This window comes from Daucus carota, chromosome 3 (genome assembly GCF_001625215.2).
Source record: "Daucus carota subsp. sativus chromosome 3, DH1 v3.0, whole genome shotgun sequence".
Lineage (NCBI taxonomy): Eukaryota > Viridiplantae > Streptophyta > Magnoliopsida > Apiales > Apiaceae > Daucus > Daucus carota.
In genome coordinates, this window is record NC_030383.2 from 661213 (window position 1) to 678891 (window position 17679).

The following is a 17679-nucleotide window of genomic DNA, read 5'->3' on the forward strand; positions in this document are numbered from 1 at the left end:
CGGGCGGCTCGCGAGCTCGCCCGGCTCGAACTCGTTAAAGTAGGCTCGACTCGGCTCGTTTAGTTAAACGAGCCGAGCTCGGCAAAGGTTCCGGCTCGTTTAATTAAACGAGCCGGCTCGACTCGACTCGTGAAATTAAACGAGCCGAGTTCGGGTAGAGGTTTAGGCTCGATTAAGTGTGAAATTAAACGAGCCGCTCGCCCGACTCGTTAAAACCGTCTCGTTTAGCTAAGCGAGCCGGCTCGACTCGACTCGTGAAATTAAACGAGTCGAGTTCGGGCTGGGATTTAGGCTCGATTAGTTAAACAAGCCGGCTCGGCTCGGGTCAATTAACTTCGGCTCGAACTACGCCCGACTCGAAACTCGGCTCGTTCGGCCCGAATTACACCCCTAGTAGGGTTGGCAGGTAGCCGTACCATATATACAACAATATATGCACACAAAATTCACGGTTCTAGTCTCTAGATATCGGCCTCAATTCTTAAATCTAGCCGCATCCGATGTGTCCGTTATCATTATCGAATAAACGTTTTTTTTAATCAAGACTAGTAGGAAATTTTTTAATATCTAGTAATTAAGAAGATCACAAAAATTTAACCCAGCTTCACCTGAATTAACAAAATATTAGTGGCATGTGTTTATAAGAACACATTAAATAATTTATTTTTATATTTGTAAAAATTGAAGTGTACATCGTCATTTAAATCTGACTCGGTCAAATACAACTAAGCGGAAGAATTGATTTTGTACAGAAAGAACAGGACACGCGATGATTACAATATGTTTTCCATAAGAATCATATTATGACAGAGATTCATATAAATCCAAAATAAAAACATTTTAAAAGCGAAAAATATGATCACCAACCCTATCTCCCTATTACCAACCCCACAAAAGCAGGATTCAGAGAAAGTAGGTGTAATTTTTAAGCAATGACCTACGGATGACACTTTTCGATATCATCTTTAATTAATTTATTGTATAATTTTATAATAACTACGATTCCGTAAAATTTCAATTAGGTATCACAGGTTAACAACTTCTGTTTTCTAGATATTATGTCAGAGGATAATTCTGTATAACATAGAGTATGTCTTAATTACTTTTGTCACGAATTTTCGCTCGAAATTAAGATTAACAATCATAAAAAAACTCTTTTCCTAAACAATATAATCAGCTTTTATTCAAAAATAAATTTTAAATTATTCAATTTTACTATTGGGTCGTCAAAACTCATAAATATAATAATTACTATAATACAAATTTGATTAACTAATATTTCAAAAATGAATTATTTCGATAATCAACAAATTATTAGTCCTAATCTAACATATATAGTGTATATACAAAATTGATTATATTTTGCTAGAATTTTATTATTGCAAACAGTTATACTAATGTCCGTATATTTTGTATTCTGATGATACTTTTGCAGGTTTGGTAATCATTCAAAATGTCATGATTTTTTAGTAGGTCAAAAGAATTTCAAAGTCGAACCAAATAATACAACCGAAAATCTGCATTTTTTTAAGGCACCGCAATATAATCAATACATAAAAAAACTGATTTTAATTTAAAAAAAATATATAAATTTTTGTACACACCTGTGTTTAGACCCTAATATAAAGAGATAGATGGGAATATATTATACTATTATGTTGAGTCTGGTTTCTTCTCTCCCCACCGCACACTTCAATATTCTTTTTCATTTTTTCCACCTTTAACATATACATCATTTTCTTCCTTTCACATTCCTATTCATCAAAACTTGGTTGCCAACCATCTCTCTCTCTCTCATGTACTTGTCACCAACCGACTAGTACATTTCTTCATCTAGCTCTCTTTCAATGGAGATCTAGTGCATAATCCATTTGCTTTACTTTCTTTTCTCTTTTCTATGGGAAAGCTAGAGTTTTGCTTAGATAAGATAATATTGGTTGGTCTTCATAAACCCTAAACCTGTGAACTTGGTTCATACATGCATGTACATCAAGACTCATCAAACCATTCTCTTTGATCTCTCCATTCTACATTCATCTTGCTCTCTTCAACATATCCAAGGGTAGCCATCTGCAGGTACCTCTCTCTCTCTCTCTCCCTCTCTCTCTCTCTCTCTCTGCAGGTTCTCTCTCTCCCTCCCTCCCTTCTCTCTCTATCTCTCTCCCTCTCTCTCTGCAGGTTCTCTCTCTCTCCCTCCCTTCCTTCCCTCTCTCTCTCCCTCTCCCCCCCCCCTCTCTCTCTCTCTCTCTGCAGGTTCTCTCTCTCCCTCCCTCCCTTCTCTCTCTATCTCTCTCCCCCCCCTCTCTCTCTCTCTGCAGGTTCTCTCTCTCTCCCTCTCCCTCTCTCTCCCTTCTCTCTCTCCCCCCCCCTCCGATTCCTCTCCCACACATTCATATTGATCTTAAGAGTTCACCAAGGTTTTCAGTTATAATTTTTTCTTTGTTTAATATATTTTACAAGATCTAGTTTCTGTCTCTGCAGGGACATCTAGCCACTCTTGTTCAACTTTCATAACATCAAGATTTGGCCACTTACACACACACTCTCACCAAAGCCAATGGATTCTGCAAACAGTGGAAGCATGCAGTCCTCCAGTGGTGGAGATGAAGAGTATGATTCTTCCTCACACCCTCATGATCATAATTACCTCCTTAATCCTCAAACAAACCCTCTAAACCACTTAACTCACACCAATCCATCCACTTTCTTATACTCCAATGACCCTTACAACAACAACAACAATATTCTCCCCACCTTTTCACACTCACCATCTACTTCAACTCTCTACAATACCACTAACATTCAAGACTTTTGGTCTTCAAACCCTCAAAATGACCAAACTACCCAACCACCATACACACCCTCACAATCTCTCAATCTTGACCATCCACTCTCAAATTCTCTCCCACAACCTGATCATAATCCTTCAAGTCATGCATCGAAGAATCCGAAAAAGAGAACCAGAGCTTCCAGGAGAGCCCCCACCACAGTCCTCACCACAGACACCTCCAACTTCAGACAAATGGTGCAAGAATTCACTGGCATTCCCGCAGCTCCCTTCTCCACCGCCACTTCAGCCTTCTCTCGCCGCCTCGACCTCTTCAGCGCCGCAAGAGCCACTACGCCATATATGGCCTATGGCAATGGTGTAAACACGAGTGTTGCAAAATTATGTTGCATTAGAGGCACTAATTCATACCTACCGCAACGATAGCCATTTATGTCCATTTGATGTTGCAATAGCCAAACATATGTGTTGCATAGAGTATTAGTAAAATAATTATTTATAATTTGATAATAATATTCACATAAAATATAATTATAATAAATTTAAATGATTAATTGATAAAATATATTATATTAAACATGAAAACACAATTCTTTGTGAAAAAAGATTAATTTACATATAATCGCTTTAAAATAATTAAATATAGTAAAAGTAGTAAATTTGCATAAGAATAAAATAATAATACTAAAATTGAATAAATTTTAAAAGTAAAGTATATTATTTATAGAATATGTTATTACTTGATTTTAAATAAATAACACAAATAATTTATTTTAAATAAATTACTAGATATAGTAATTAACTGATATTTTTATCGATTAAAAATTTTTCGAATACAATCTATTACTCTATTATCTTTAAAAAATATAAAAATAAAGTAAAATTTTCAATTTTCATTATGGTTTTAGGCGGGTTAAGTTTTTGGACAGGCGGACATTTTTTTTTTTGAGAGGGCGGGTTAATATTTGAAGAAGTGAAAACACACTCTCAAAAATTAAAATGTCTACCTATCCACTCTGGACATTTCTCTTTGCCTCTCTTCTAGATCTAGCCAGTTCTCTCTCTCTCTCAGATTTCTTTCAACTGAGCTGTAGATAAAAGTCAATTGGCTTCAATTGAGAGTTAAACTTTCACAGATCAATGGAAATGGGGACTCCTTGAACCGATTCGAGCTTCAAACAAAACTAGGGTTTCATGTTTGAATTGGGGGTGTTTGGTTTTTGGTTCTGTTTTTGTGAGACTCACTCTGTTTTGGTACTAATTTTGTTTCATCTCTTTGTTCCAGTGCTAATTTGGGGTTGAATAAGTTGGGACTTAGCTTAAGCTTCTACTTTAAGGTACTACTTTTATTCAATTCTTGTGTATATATTTATTATTGGTGTGTATATGTTTTATGATTATGTGTATGAGTGGTGCGTATCTCTGGTTTTATTTTTAATTGAATGCCTCAGATCTTCCAGTTTGATGTATGTTTTTATGTTAAATTGATGTGTATGTTATGTATTCTTATGTGGTATGTGTATACAATTGTTTGTTAGAACAGTATGCAACGTACCCAGATTAACTTACCCAGTTAATCATAAACCAGGATTAACTTCTCTATATCCTTGTTAGTCAGTCTATGGTCTCGAGTACTCTGGACAGAGTTCAGGGCTTTGTGTAATTAGTACTTTATATTTTGGCAAGTTGTCTTTAGTAAAATGTTGATTTCTTATAATTAATCTAATTGTTGTGAATTCTTATAATTAATCAGGGAAGTCTCTCTTCTTGGAAATGTAAAGGTAGCCTGGACATGTTCAGGTGCAAGTGTTTGTCGAGGTGGCAAGAATGAGTTTGAATTATAAATTTCCATAAATAATGCAAAATTGTAGCAATAAAGTGGCTTTATGACTATTTTGATAATTCTGACGAAGCTAAATCTGGATTGACAAACTAACTTCAAATGTAATAAGGGTTTATAATACTGTTCTAGTGCATCTGATATGTCTAAAGTTTTATATCGAGATTGTATTTGTCTTCAGGTTCATACAGAATTATCTCCATACTGGCATGGAAATATATATGTAGGTGACACCTCCTTGACGCCTCCTTTATTTATTAAGTGTTTCCATTTTATCTGTGTTTTAAAATTAGCTAATGAAAGGGCAACTGCTTGAAAAATTGCTAAAGAGTCGATGGAATTGATTGATGATGAACGTGTGGAACTCATGGATATTGCAGCCTCTTGGAAAAGGGTTGCCCTCAATATTATCTCTTGATAGTGATGCTTTGCAAAACCTTGAGTTATTCAAAGGTATAAAGTTTGATAAATTCTGAAAAACTATCTTTGTATATGCTTACCTTTTATTGTAATTGCAATATATATTAAGCATGATATGGTCTATCTTTATATAGAAATTCCCTCAATATTATCTCTTGATAGTGATGCTTTGCAAAACCTTGAGTTATTCAAAGGTATAAACTTTGATAAATTCTGAAAAATTATCTTTGTATATGCTTACCTTTTATTGTAATTACAATATATATTAAGCATGATATGGTCTATCTTTATATAGAAATTTCGTCAGTGTTTTTTCAGTAGGTGCACTTCTTGCGCCTTTTCACTTGTCGGCTCAAAAAATTGAGATTTCTATTACAGGGGCCTTACAAAAAGGTATTTTTCACTCGGTGCACTTCCTGCACATTTTTACTTAAAATTGAATGCCTAAATATTATTAAAGTGCAATTTTAAATGCAGTCTTTATCAGTTGTATGTGGTTTTGATCTGTCATTGGTCACTAATTGTGTATTCAGCTCATCCATATTCCACCAGATCCCAGTAACTATAAATTTTTCAACTACTTAGAGTTAAAAGTTCTTTATCCGTCTACATAAGTTTGATATATAAACTCCTCTTCTTGTTATATTTAGTGGCCGCTATGATTATAAATATATAGATGCTTCTGGTTGTTATCAATTTCCCTTTGTTATATTTTATTTTCTTATAGTCTTATTGATATTTATGCATCTAAACAGGATTGGTGTAAAAGCAGCTAGAGGCTGCTGAAATGAAGGTTATGGTTGCTCCTTTGCTCCAAAGCGAATCTGGTCAATTTTCTATTGCTGATATGGTTCTTCACACACTGCTGGACTGGCAGCCAGAAGTCTGGGATCTACCACCGTTCGAAGACTATGTGTGCCAATTAATCCACTTATAGCATATATAAGTGTAGAACGTACATCTTTATAATTTTGTTCAATTGACTGGTAGTGAGTAGCAGGATGTACTTTGATTTGGTAGTTACTTTGGTTTTTAGCAACTTAGATTTGGTTGGAATTTTGGGATGTTTAATATTTAAAGAGTATATTTTTAATTTCTTTCAGTAAATAATGTTGCCTTTGATTAATAAAATGTTGCAGCTCATATAGTAAAATGTTGAAAAGTTGTATTTAATGTTGCAGTAGCACATATATATGTTGCAGTTGCATAATAAAAAATGTTGCTAACATGTGACTAACAAACAGGTGTCCAAACATAGGGCTGACACGTGTCTCCACTTGGTAGAGACACGTGGCAGCCACTGGACTGACACGTGGCACCCAGGTGGCCCACACGTGGGTCCCACTTTTTTTTTGCAATCAGAAGGTCTAACGTAACATAAAATTTCAGTTGCAATAGGGTAGTTAGATGTTGCAGTAGCATGGCTATTGTAACATAAAACCTCATGTTGCAGTAGGTGACCATAATGTTGCAGTAGAGGCCTAGGACAACATCGAAAAAAGCAACTTAAATTTTATGTTGCAATAGCCCTTTTTCGGGCTATTGCAACATATTTTGGGGTTATGGCATCATTTTTTTGATGTTGTTGTAGGCCATATATGGCGTAGTGAGCAGATCAGTCCTCCCTAATCTACCCTCTGCGCCCCTCACCTCAGAAACCTCCTCACATTTACAATAACTCAATGCCTAATATCACAACGCAAAGTAGCTACCACCAATCACAACAAAACATGCTCAACATGCAAGGAAACACAATGCTGAATTACCAGTCCTTGCTTCAACCTCAGGAGGCTAATACCTCGCAGGAAAGTTCCAGGAATGCTCCGGTCCTCGACGATGACGTGGAACACTTTCGATCCTTCAATGCGCCTAATGTACAACTTGATCAAGGTGAGAAAGGGTCGTATTGATCGGTTTCATGATGGATTTGCTGTTATGATTAGTTTTTTTAATTATTTTTTTTATGCTTGAAGCAACAAAGAATTGATTAGTTGCTATGAGGATATATAATGATCATGATGGTATGGTTGTATTATTTAAGAGTGGTTAGTGAGTCCTCATCGCCGCTCTATTAGGTTGTCAAGTTTATGATCTAAGAGCATCTCCAAGGGGCTCTCTAAATGAGCTCTTAACTTCAAATTTAAAGAGCAATGCAAGAATTAGAGCTCCAATGGGCTCCTAGAAGCTCTTTAAAAAGTTAAGAGTTTAACATCTCTCCTCTCTTTTAAAGAGCATGTAAGAGCTCTTAACTTCTTTTTCATGAATATAATGGTGGTGTTTGGCTACGGCTTTTAAGCCGACTTCTGGACTTATAAGTTGGAAGCACTTATTTCGTACTGTTTGTGTAATAAGTCAAGAAGCACTTATAAAAAGCTAGGAATGCTAGCTTTTGTTTCAGGACTTCTGCTTATTTGCCAAACACTTTAATCACTTATAAGTCTTGTCTGACTTCTAACTTCTACTCCACTTATTTATTTTAAGCAAGAAGCACTTATTTTAAGCAAGAAGCACTTATTTTAAGCTCAGCCAAACGGCCCCAATATTGGTTTCCCTCCAACTTTACTCCCAACAATTCTCTCTTTTTACTTTTCTCTCTCTTTTATATGAATAAAATATGAATAAGGAGCAAGTATAAAGAGGAGCATTGGAGTTGAAATCTTTTTCAACGTCTTAACTCACTAGGAGCCATATATTATATTATATTTTGAAGAGTGACTTAAGAGCACCATTGGAGATGCTCTTAGAGTATCATATTTGATTGGGGTTAATAGGCAAAAAGATCACTGAACTCATGGTCAACTTGCAATTGGGTTACTGAACTCAAAAAGTTTGCAAATGGATCACAGAACTAGATTTAACTTGCAGTCAACTCACTGAACTAATAAAAGGTTGCATTTAGGTCACAGCGCCGTTAAGTTGAGTTGACTTTAACGGAATCCGTTAAAAAATATAAAAAATAATAATAAAAAACTTTGAAAACAAATATGAAATTTCATTTTTTTTTGAAAAATTTTGAAAACTTAAAAAAAATCTGAAAATTTTAAAAAAATATGTAAGTTTATAAAAATATGGAAAAAATCTAAGAACTTCAAAAAATTCTAAATTTTTTGAAATTTTAAAACTTCAAAAAAAAATGGAAATTTAGAAAAAATTCTGAAATTTTTTTAATTTCAAATATTAGGTATATTTTTTGAGTTTCGAGATTTTTTAAATTTTTTCAAAATTTTTGGATTTTTTTTAAAGTTTTTACATTTTTTCATATTTTTTAAAGTTTTTTCAAAATTTTCAGATTTTTTTAAGTTTTAATAATTTTTTAAAAAACCGATTTTTTTTATTTTTTTAACGGATTCCGTTAAAGTCAACTCATATTTAACGGCGCTGTGACCTAAATGCAACCTTTTATTAGTTCAGTGAGTTGACTGCAAGTTAAATCTAGTTTTGTGATCCATTTGCAAACTTTTTGAGTTCAGTGACCAAATTGCAAGTTGGCCATGAGTTCAGTGATCTTTTTGCCTATTAACCCTATTTGATTGTTAAGTTATATTATCCTTTAAAATTTTCTGCTTGCAGTCGAATCTGGCTAAATTTGATTGTATATGCATCTATTCTTGACATAGCAAATATCTCCCTCCGTTTATCAGAGTGCGGAAATTCGAATATATCAAAAAGAGTTGAAGGATTTAAATCCATATAAAATGGGTCAATTGTGTTGATTATATATAATAAACATGATTGTAGAAATCGTGAAATGAAACTAACAGGCGTGTTTAATAAATTGGAAATTTTTAAAACATCGTAATAAAATCTACTGTGTTAACTTTTCGGGCCCAAAATGTCTGGCATAAATAAATCACTAAGAGTCTAAGAGCATGTCCAAGAGTGTCTTAATTCAAGCTCTAAATATAATATAAAATATCATGTCCTAGTAATTTAAGACATATTTTACTAGCTTGAACTCCAACAATGTGCCTTATTCTCACAAGATGTTTAATATTCTATTATTAAAAACTCTCTTTCATCATTAAAGCATAATATAAGAGTAAAGAGAGAAAGAGTGTATTGATAAGAATTTATAATAAAATATGAAATAGAGTAAAGAGACATGTGCCTCAAAAATAGGGCTTGAGGAGCGTGTCCTAGTGATATAAGAGCAAGTCCAACAGTGTCTTAGTAGAAGCCCTATATATATAATAAAATATAATGTCCTAGTGATTTAGGACACTATACACATACATCTACTCCAACAATATGCCTTATCTTCATGTCTTAATATTAAAATATTAATATATTTGAATACAACTATATATAAGTCAAGTATGAAAAGGTGTGGAAAGAGAGAGAGAGAGTGAATATTTTATGGATTAAAATGGTTTAGGACAAGTGTGGTAGTGCCTTATAAATAAGGCACATGTAGTGTGTCCTAGTGTTTTAAGGCACCACTAGGACACTGTTGGATTACATCTTTACGTCAAATGACTTAAAATTTAACTTAGGACACCATTATAGGGCACTGTTGGACTTGCTCTAAGGCATCATTAGGACATTATTGGATCAAATTTTTCCATCAAATGTCTTAAATAATAACTTAGGACATGATATAGGCACCTTTTGGACTTGCTCTGATGTGTCATAATACATTAGGGTCATGGACAACTATTGACAAGATACAATAAGTCGAGTAGACATGTTGATTCATCTAGTGGATTTGTTGGTTAGTCTGAACAATATATGGCCCAGCCCAGGTAAGATTGAGTGGACAGAAGAATAAAAGATTGTGGGCTTCAAAAGCAGACTGATGGTGTGGGAATAATATGTAGATGGACAATGACGCACTCAATCATGTCGGTCTTTTATAGGTGTTCACCAATCAGAGGCCCACAAGTTAGCACTCTTGTGAACCGAGTTACTTATAAGTTGAGACAAACTGGAATTGAAAATGTTTATGTTTAGCTAGCAAAAGTTTTGCACTACTAATAATGTCACACTTCAGATAAAAAGTTAAAAACTGTAAAACCATCATAGCATGAGCTTCACTGAATCTTCTCACATAAACGAGACTCTTTCGCCATTACTAATGATATACAAGCTTAATCTTTTGAATATACAACAATGTACAGCGTGTTTTCTTTACCAATCATATGATTTAGGCATGAACCCCTTGCCTAATATGATGTACATGGAAAATAATACTTGACATTGGTTAAGCTAATGCTGTACAAGTGTGACATTGCATTACCCGGACGAGCAAGATCTTGACGCCCTTTTGGCAAGGATTTAAAGAGCAGCTATACAACGCTGATTTGGTTATGCAAAGATTTTCAAGTAAACTCCTCAAAGTTTCGATCCTGCCAGATTCAGAGCAGGAGCCAGATGGATTAGGTAGGCTTTCTAGCAGAAATCATTACAAAACGCCTATTTCGAACAACGGTGAAATCAATTAGCCCACAAGCTGTGCAAAGATCTTTAAGTTCAGCCTCTGATAGAAATATGTGGCTGCCTGAGACTTCTCCAATGACCTGCAATGAGATTTTCTATCAGTTAACACATAAAATAAACGACATAGAACCTTATTTTACATGGCACTTGTGGAGGAAGTAAGAACTTAATGGTACACTACTGCTGTTCGAAATATTTTTTCCAAACGTTGATTTTGAACACATTTGCTAGCAAATAAAACTCAGCTTCGGCAGTAACCATGATTGGCACTAATATTACACAATGCATTCACACATTCAATAGAGATTTGGGCCTTTTCATTCTGTATCCAGTGCATTAAACAATTCAGATCACTAGGAAGAGAAAATTTGAAATAATTTACCCTATTAAAATAATATTGAACAGATCACGATACAGTCTAGACTATAAGGGTTAAAGTCTAAATGGTTAACTTTATAAGAAAGAAATCAATCAAGAGCTCAGACTTCAGTCATGTTTTAGTTCAAAAAGTCACTTGATGACCCAGAGAGCGTTTCCAGCAAGGCGTATCAACTGCCATGTGGCATGACATTCTTATTAACGGAGCTGCAAGGTGACAGCTTTTGACATACTTACAACAAGGGTGACAACTTCTTGTGAGACCAAATGTGACTAAAATATTTGTTCACTAACACGCTAGATAAATATTAGGCAAAAATGATTATTCGTGAGATAATTTAAAACTACAATTAATGACGATTTAGAGTGCCAACCACTACAGATTTTCTTGGATGTTTTAGTATAGTCGAGCTGATTTAAATCAAACAATTATCATACACTTTACCAACACATAACGATATTGCTCAGTGTAGTTGATTTGCCTTTAGTCACTTTCAGAAGTAGATCGTCTGTGAACCTGCTTACTAGAATTTCTTATGATCAGTGTTTGTGCAACCTGATGTACACTACTATATCAGACTCATACTTGAGTAACACCATGTTTTATAACACTATTTAGTACTTACATGATTCATTCATATTTATCATTTTTACTAATTATGATTTGGCACTATTTAGTACTTAATCATATTTATCATTTTTACTAATTACGATTTCCTAATCTTAATGGGCAAAAAGTGATGAGTAGTTCTTATATATGAAGTTATTCAAAACAGCTAATCGCACTGACCACAAACATGCTCTAAATATGAAACAAAGAAGTTACCTGACGTACAGAACCCAACAAAGGAATCAATGAGTAAAGGCCATCAAGTATGTAAGTGGTTGCAACAAACACTCCCCCAGGACGTAAAACTCGGCTTACTTCAGCAACCTGAAACAGGTAGCTATCAGTTTATAGAGAACAGGTACCCAGAAATAAATGTAGTAGATAATCATTACAACTAGTAGTCATTACTTTGGGTTGGACTTTTCTAAAGAAGGAAACTTGTCAATGTACATTTAATTTGGAAACGGATACTTGATATGTCAGGGGACGTAAGACGTGGTCATAAACACAAAGATCACAGCGACTCTGCTATTCAAAAAGATTCAAAGAAGTAACAAGTTAAATTTTGAGGACCATGAGTCCATGACAGAGTAACAGCCTTATTAGCACCCTCTTTTAGGGCTGTATCCTGAACCAATTCTCAAAATTCCTGTGATTATACGCTTTTCCAGCAGCTGTCATCTGATGGTTCGTCTTCCATCAGCTGCAGAATGCTCAACATCTTCTAATGCCCTCCTATTACTGCTTCTTGTTATGTATCCAGTTCCTACATTCTGCTCTTAAGGTACATAACTTCACTCCGTATCTCACTATAATCATAAATCGAAATGGACTCTTAAGCCTAAGGACAGAAAGATAAACTTATTTTACAGGTCAAACTAAAATGAAGCCATCCTGGAGGTGGCAAATAGTGAAAGACAGGAGCTTTACGGGGATTTCTAGAATTACATTTTGACCAAACCATAGGTGCCAAAAGCATTCATAAAGAAATTACTTCATATAAATATGTATTTAGGAAAAGGGTTTTGCAGGGGAACCAGATTAACAAACAATTAAGTTTTTGAATCCCTAACAATACAGGTGAAGAGCACAACAGATCAAGATATCACTGTAAATCTGCAACCGATCCAGTAATCTGGTAAGAACGGTTTTGGAATAACTCATCTCCTGCCAACTTATAAGTCGCGAATAAGGTACCACATCCAGGAACTTGCAACTTGCTTAGACTTATAAGCACTTCTAAGCCCCCCCCCCCCCCCCCCCCCCCCCCCCCCCCCATATTATGTGTAGAAAGCATTAACCATTGCTTGAAAATGATGCCTTAGTTAGTACTACTGTTCTCAGTACCAGCACTACCTATAAGCCTAACAAAAGAAATAACAGAAATATCATAATTCTTACAGCTGCTGAAGGTGAAGGCCAACAATGCAAAGCAGCACCAGCATGCACAGCATCAACAGAACTTGTGGCAAATGGAAGTCTGGAGATATCAGCTCTGACCAATATTAAGTTTCTACAAACAGAAATATTAGACCATATTAAATGTATGAAGATAAAATTCATGCAAAAATTATATTCACAATTGGTGAATGTATCTGCACCAATAAAACTAGATTCGGGTCAGTGTGTACTCTGTTGGGAAGTTTTCCTCCTCCTTAATGAATTTGAAACACTCTTGCAACATGTTCTCTGAGAAGTCCAAAGCGACGACAAGGGAGAATAGTCCACTTTTGGCAAAAAGCCGTGAGAACATCCCACTGCCACAACTAGCATCAATAATATTTCCACCTAGGACCGGCTTAAGGTAACCTTTCATCATCTCAAACTGCAATTATCAATAATATCTGATTACCAGCTTAATATTGTCAATTAAGTTAAGCCTAGTGACAATTCTTAGAAATAGAGTTGCCCTGTATCAATTCCTTTCTAAGTTGTTCCACCCTGGTTGTATAGAAATTTGCAGTTACCTCTTTTTCCGCACCTGGGAAACCACCCAGCACTGAAAATGTTTGTCGCCATCCCCGTTCATACAGAAACGACACAACTGGTGTTCTAGTAAAAACATGCAAAGGCAGTCAGATATCAGAAAAAATGCAGTGACTATATCATGGCAATATCGTATCATTTTAAAGAATTTCATTTGAAATACAATGCATCGGTCCCTTTAAGAGTCAAATTATCTAAATGACAACAAATGGACAACCCGGATCCAGAAACTAATTAGGCATTGAATCACCTATCAGTATCACTAAGATCGCTTAAGCTAGCATCTCCAAACATAGTCTTACTCCTTTAATAATGTTTAAGAAGGGGGGGTTAACAATGTACATCATGATAAAGCTTGAGCAGGTATGAACTCAGAACCCATCCATGAACACTCAAATATAATATAAATTGCATGTCCAAGATATCAAAAAACAATTTCTGGGCACAAAGTGCAATAAAAAATATTGAATGACAGACTAAATTCGAACTAATACTCCAACACTTAATACAATTTTTATGTAAATGCACCACTGTTCGCATTATAAGTAATTTCAGAAGTAGACATGTGCATATTTGATATCAACCATTAGTGTGCTCCCGGACCATTTATAAGCAGTCAAACCTACTTAAACCTACTTTCCAAAAGCATAGCTCAATCAAACATAGTGCCACCAGGAAATCACAATCACTTCCATTGTTACTCTGCAAGTTTATCGCAAAAGTATTAATTTTTCAAAAAGTTAATTTCATTTGCCATGAAATTTTTGTTGACATTGTTTTATAATAGTGGGTAAGGTTTTATTACTTCCGTGGCGTCCTAAACTTCTTATTCTTTTTAACACAAATTTAAATTTCAGTTGGAAACAAAATCAATGATCAAATATTAATATATTTTCTGGAGAATCCTATATATTCTCTTAATTCAAACTATTTACTTATCTCATCAAAGTAGTTACAGTGTTCTATTGATTTTAAGGCTTTGAGAACGAGAAATACTTCAAAAATATTTACCTAAAAATTTCTGTAGAGGCTGGCATAGATTCGTCATAGGCATTTGATCCGCTAGATACAGTTAAGTTAAGATGTGTTTCGTTTCCAAAGTAATCCTTCCGACAGGTGCAACACTGAAAACTAGACTGTGCTGCCGTGTTCCTGTAGCAGATTTATCAAATTACAGGACTAAACACAAAATATCTGTTACAAAAGAAGTTAAAGATACACTTGATTATCTGTTGCAAATAACTAACACAAAATATGCAGAGAATTGCTGGACTAAAGTGTAAAAAAAAAAGATCATGCTGTAACACTAGAACTAATAACTTACACAGAGAATTGTGTAGCGCCACTTGAATCAAATGGCTCATAACATATAGGACAAGCTAATATGTTTTTATTGGTGGTGACTTTATTTTCATCAGGAACGAGAGCCTAGGTATATGAACAGAAGCAAAAAGGCATAAGAATAAACTTGATTCTAACAACAATTCTATAAATAAATAATATATACAACAACAGATAGCATACACGAACATTAGGAGAATTTAGGAAAACATTAAAAAAGTGTACTGAAGACAGTCTACTTGAAAGAAATTATGTATCATAATTAATCATTGCTTGAATTCTGATTAGCTATATCTGATGCCACACGGATTATCCTCATACGTCACAAGGCATCTTACGAATGTTGCATATTTATTGTGAATATTTTATATAATAATTGAAAATGATAATTTTTTATCATTTATTTCCACAAATCAAAACTGATGCAATAATAATTATCTTTTTTCCTTGTCCAGCTGCATTTGTAACTGATTTTTTATTGGTAGCAAGCTTTTAGGAAGCCATGTCTCTCGGATGACGAGATGGATTCTTTGCTTTTAGGAAGCTTTTATTTGTAAATGATGAGATGGATTCTTTGCAATTTAATAAAACTTGGCATTTGGTTGATTTGCCTCCTGGATGTAAGATTATAGGATGTAAATGGATCTTTTAATGGATCCATTTCTTAAATGGATCTTTAAGAAAATATCAGATTAGTCTTGATACATTGAGAGGATCTCAAAAAAAAAACGATTACTTGGACTGCAAACCTGCTAGTACACCTTACAACCCTAGTGTTAAACTATTTAAGAATGAGGACTATGGTGTAAGACAACAAGAATATGAAAGTACCAGTGGCAGCCTTATGTATGCCGCTGATAGCACTAGACTCGAAATAGCCTATGTCGTGGGATTGATGGCAAGTTTAGTAGTAGACCTGGTATGGAGCATTGGCATGCTATTGAGAGGGTCACGAGATACCTCAAAAAAACAATGAACCTTGGGTTGTAATATAGTAAGGTTCCCCGCTGTCTTTGAAGGATATGATGCTGACTGAAATATCTTGTTAGAAGATTCCAAGGTAACAAGTAGTTATATTTTTAATATAGCTGGTGGAGCTGTTTCTTGGAAAACAACAAAACAAACTATATAAGTTGAGTCAGCCATGGAAGCAGAACTGATAATGATAACGCCAATCTCCGGTCCCGGTCCTTCCTCCGCCGTGACTGGTGGTTTCGTGGTGTAGCTGCTGGATGGGAGCCTACAAAACAACGCCGGCGGGGGGGTTTTGCCCCAAAGCGCCTCCGGCGTGAGAGTAAGCGTGGGTTTCGGAAGGATAAAGATTAGAGAAAGTGTTATCTATGTGTGGTGGGAGAAGATGTATGTGTGGTGGTTGCTGGTGGCTGGTGACTGAGAGTGTTTGAATATATGCTGAGTGTGAGTGTGTGTGTAAAATGAGTGTAAAGAGAGAGTAGTTAGTGTGTAACCCTTAAGCCCTTGGTCCTTGGTCTATTTATAGGCCAAGGATTAGGGTTTAAGGGCGCGTACCTGGATCCTGGTCCTACACGTGTAGAGGTTTGATCCCCTACACGTGTCCAGGTGTCAGCGTAGGAGTAGTATTTTGGAATGTTCCCTGGCTTGTCTCTATCGCCAGTAGTTGACCGTTACATTTGTCTTTATCGTGTCAGTCTGTGCCTTGTGCAGCAAGTGTCGGCTGGTACAAGATTGGACCCTGGTCGAGGAGTATGATTTGGTTGTATCCGGGTCCAGGACCTCACCCAGTGATGTGCCCTGGTAGGGTTGAGGGGTTATCCGTCGTGCCAAGTAGCACACCAGGGGCCGGGGTCACCATGTTTCCGGGTGAACACGGGGGTCTAGGTATCCGGGTTACGCCTTCCCGGATCCCACCCTATCAGATAACACTAGCCAGTGCTAGTGAAGAAGCAAGTTGGTTAAGAAACTTCCTAACTGAGGTCCTTAATCCCTTTATGGGATAAACCGGTTCCATCGGTGTTAATTCACTGTGATAGTACCGCGGCTATCAATAAGATTCTGAACCATTATTTTAAGGGTAAGAAACGACATATCCGTCGTAAGAACAGAATGGTTAGAGAGTACCGCGTTCTTTAGTCATCATTTCACGAATTCTCACAATTTGGCTAAACAAGCTATAGCAGCATACTCGGTTCTTAAGCGCCTAACCAATCCTAAATTATGTGGAATAAATTAGAAGTTCATTCACTAAAAACTTTTCGAGCATTTTGTTATAATGATCAGAACCTATCGAGACTCACATTCATGATACCAATTCAGACAAAATATACAAGTGTTGTTTCATCGTTTGATTGGATCCGGGCCGGGTGATTCTGGTCGAGTTACTTGTTCCGTTTGCTTAATCAAAGCAAAACAAGCGGACCCGGAAGGGGAGATGTACCCGGGTTGGCTGCTTGTAATAGTTTTGACTTGGAAAGTTTTTGCAAGTGAGAAGAGAGGATTGGATCCGGATAAGAATTGTGGACCCGGACAAGGTTAGGGATTTTGTTGTAGCCTTCTCCCCCCTGCCCTGATGGACCCGGGCAAGAGTAAGGGTTCGTGGAGGGATCCGGGTTAGATGGACCTCGCTAGTTTGCATGACGCTGTGTTGGGGGACCCGGGTTGCTGTCTGTGTCCGGGTCATGGATCAGTGAAACGTTCGAGATGTGCGGAATACGAAGTGTTTCGTATCTTGGAAGTTGAACCGCTACACATCTTTTAAGGCGGCGAATTATTACAGCTGTAATAATTATGGGTCGTCCAATGGGGCGCGGACACGTGGCCCGTGATGTGATTGCATGTGTATATATATCAGACTCCCCCCATTCCAGTTTCTTCTTATTTTCTCATTTGCTTCCGTTATTTCTC

The 17679-nt window shown here is 36.0% G+C and overlaps 2 protein-coding genes across 29 annotated transcripts; one reads left to right on the forward strand and one right to left on the reverse strand.

Moving 5' to 3' along the window:
• Window positions 1–1704: 1704 nt before the first annotated feature.
• LOC108213498 (uncharacterized) lies at window positions 1705–6201 on the forward strand. 28 transcript variants are annotated; one of them, XM_064090880.1, is made up of 7 exons: window positions 1705–2076; window positions 2482–3984; window positions 4074–4125; window positions 4542–4606; window positions 4810–4851; window positions 4958–5081; window positions 5804–6201. In XM_064090880.1, exon 2 carries the CDS (start codon window positions 2558–2560, stop codon window positions 3212–3214), a length of 657 nt encoding a protein of 218 aa, XP_063946950.1. In that variant the 5' UTR covers window positions 1705–2076; window positions 2482–2557; the 3' UTR covers window positions 3215–3984; window positions 4074–4125; window positions 4542–4606; window positions 4810–4851; window positions 4958–5081; window positions 5804–6201. The 28 variants fall into 28 exon arrangements, with proteins under 28 accessions (XP_063946950.1, XP_063946951.1, XP_063946953.1 ...); XM_064090881.1 differs by having other exon boundaries at window positions 4542–4588; XM_064090883.1 differs by having other exon boundaries at window positions 2482–3977.
• A 3876-nt stretch (window positions 6202–10077) lies between these two features.
• LOC108211985 (uncharacterized methyltransferase At1g78140, chloroplastic) lies at window positions 10078–14916 on the reverse strand. Its single transcript, XM_017383719.2, has 7 exons — window positions 14783–14916; window positions 14470–14610; window positions 13440–13524; window positions 13104–13297; window positions 12874–12985; window positions 11689–11796; window positions 10078–10564 (listed from the first exon to the last, which is right to left on the reverse strand). Exons 2-7 carry the CDS (start codon window positions 14493–14495, stop codon window positions 10424–10426), a joined length of 666 nt encoding a protein of 221 aa, XP_017239208.2. The 5' UTR covers window positions 14496–14610; window positions 14783–14916; the 3' UTR covers window positions 10078–10423.
• Window positions 14917–17679: the final 2763 nt, after the last annotated feature.

Excerpts from the sequence above, each read along its gene's own strand:
- LOC108211985 (XM_017383719.2), bottom strand. The coding sequence starts at position 14,495 with ATGCCAGCCTCTACAGAAATTTTTAG. Across the intron at positions 13,525-14,469 it reads GCCTCTACAGAAATTTTTAG|AACACCAGTTGTGTCGTTTC; the intron begins GTAAATATTTTT and ends TGTTTTTACTAG. Across the intron at positions 13,298-13,439 it reads TCCCAGGTGCGGAAAAAGAG|TTTGAGATGATGAAAGGTTA; the intron begins GTAACTGCAAAT and ends TGATAATTGCAG.
- LOC108213498 (XM_064090863.1), top strand. The coding sequence starts at position 2,558 with ATGGATTCTGCAAACAGTGGAAGCATGCAGTCCTCCAGTGGTGGAGAT.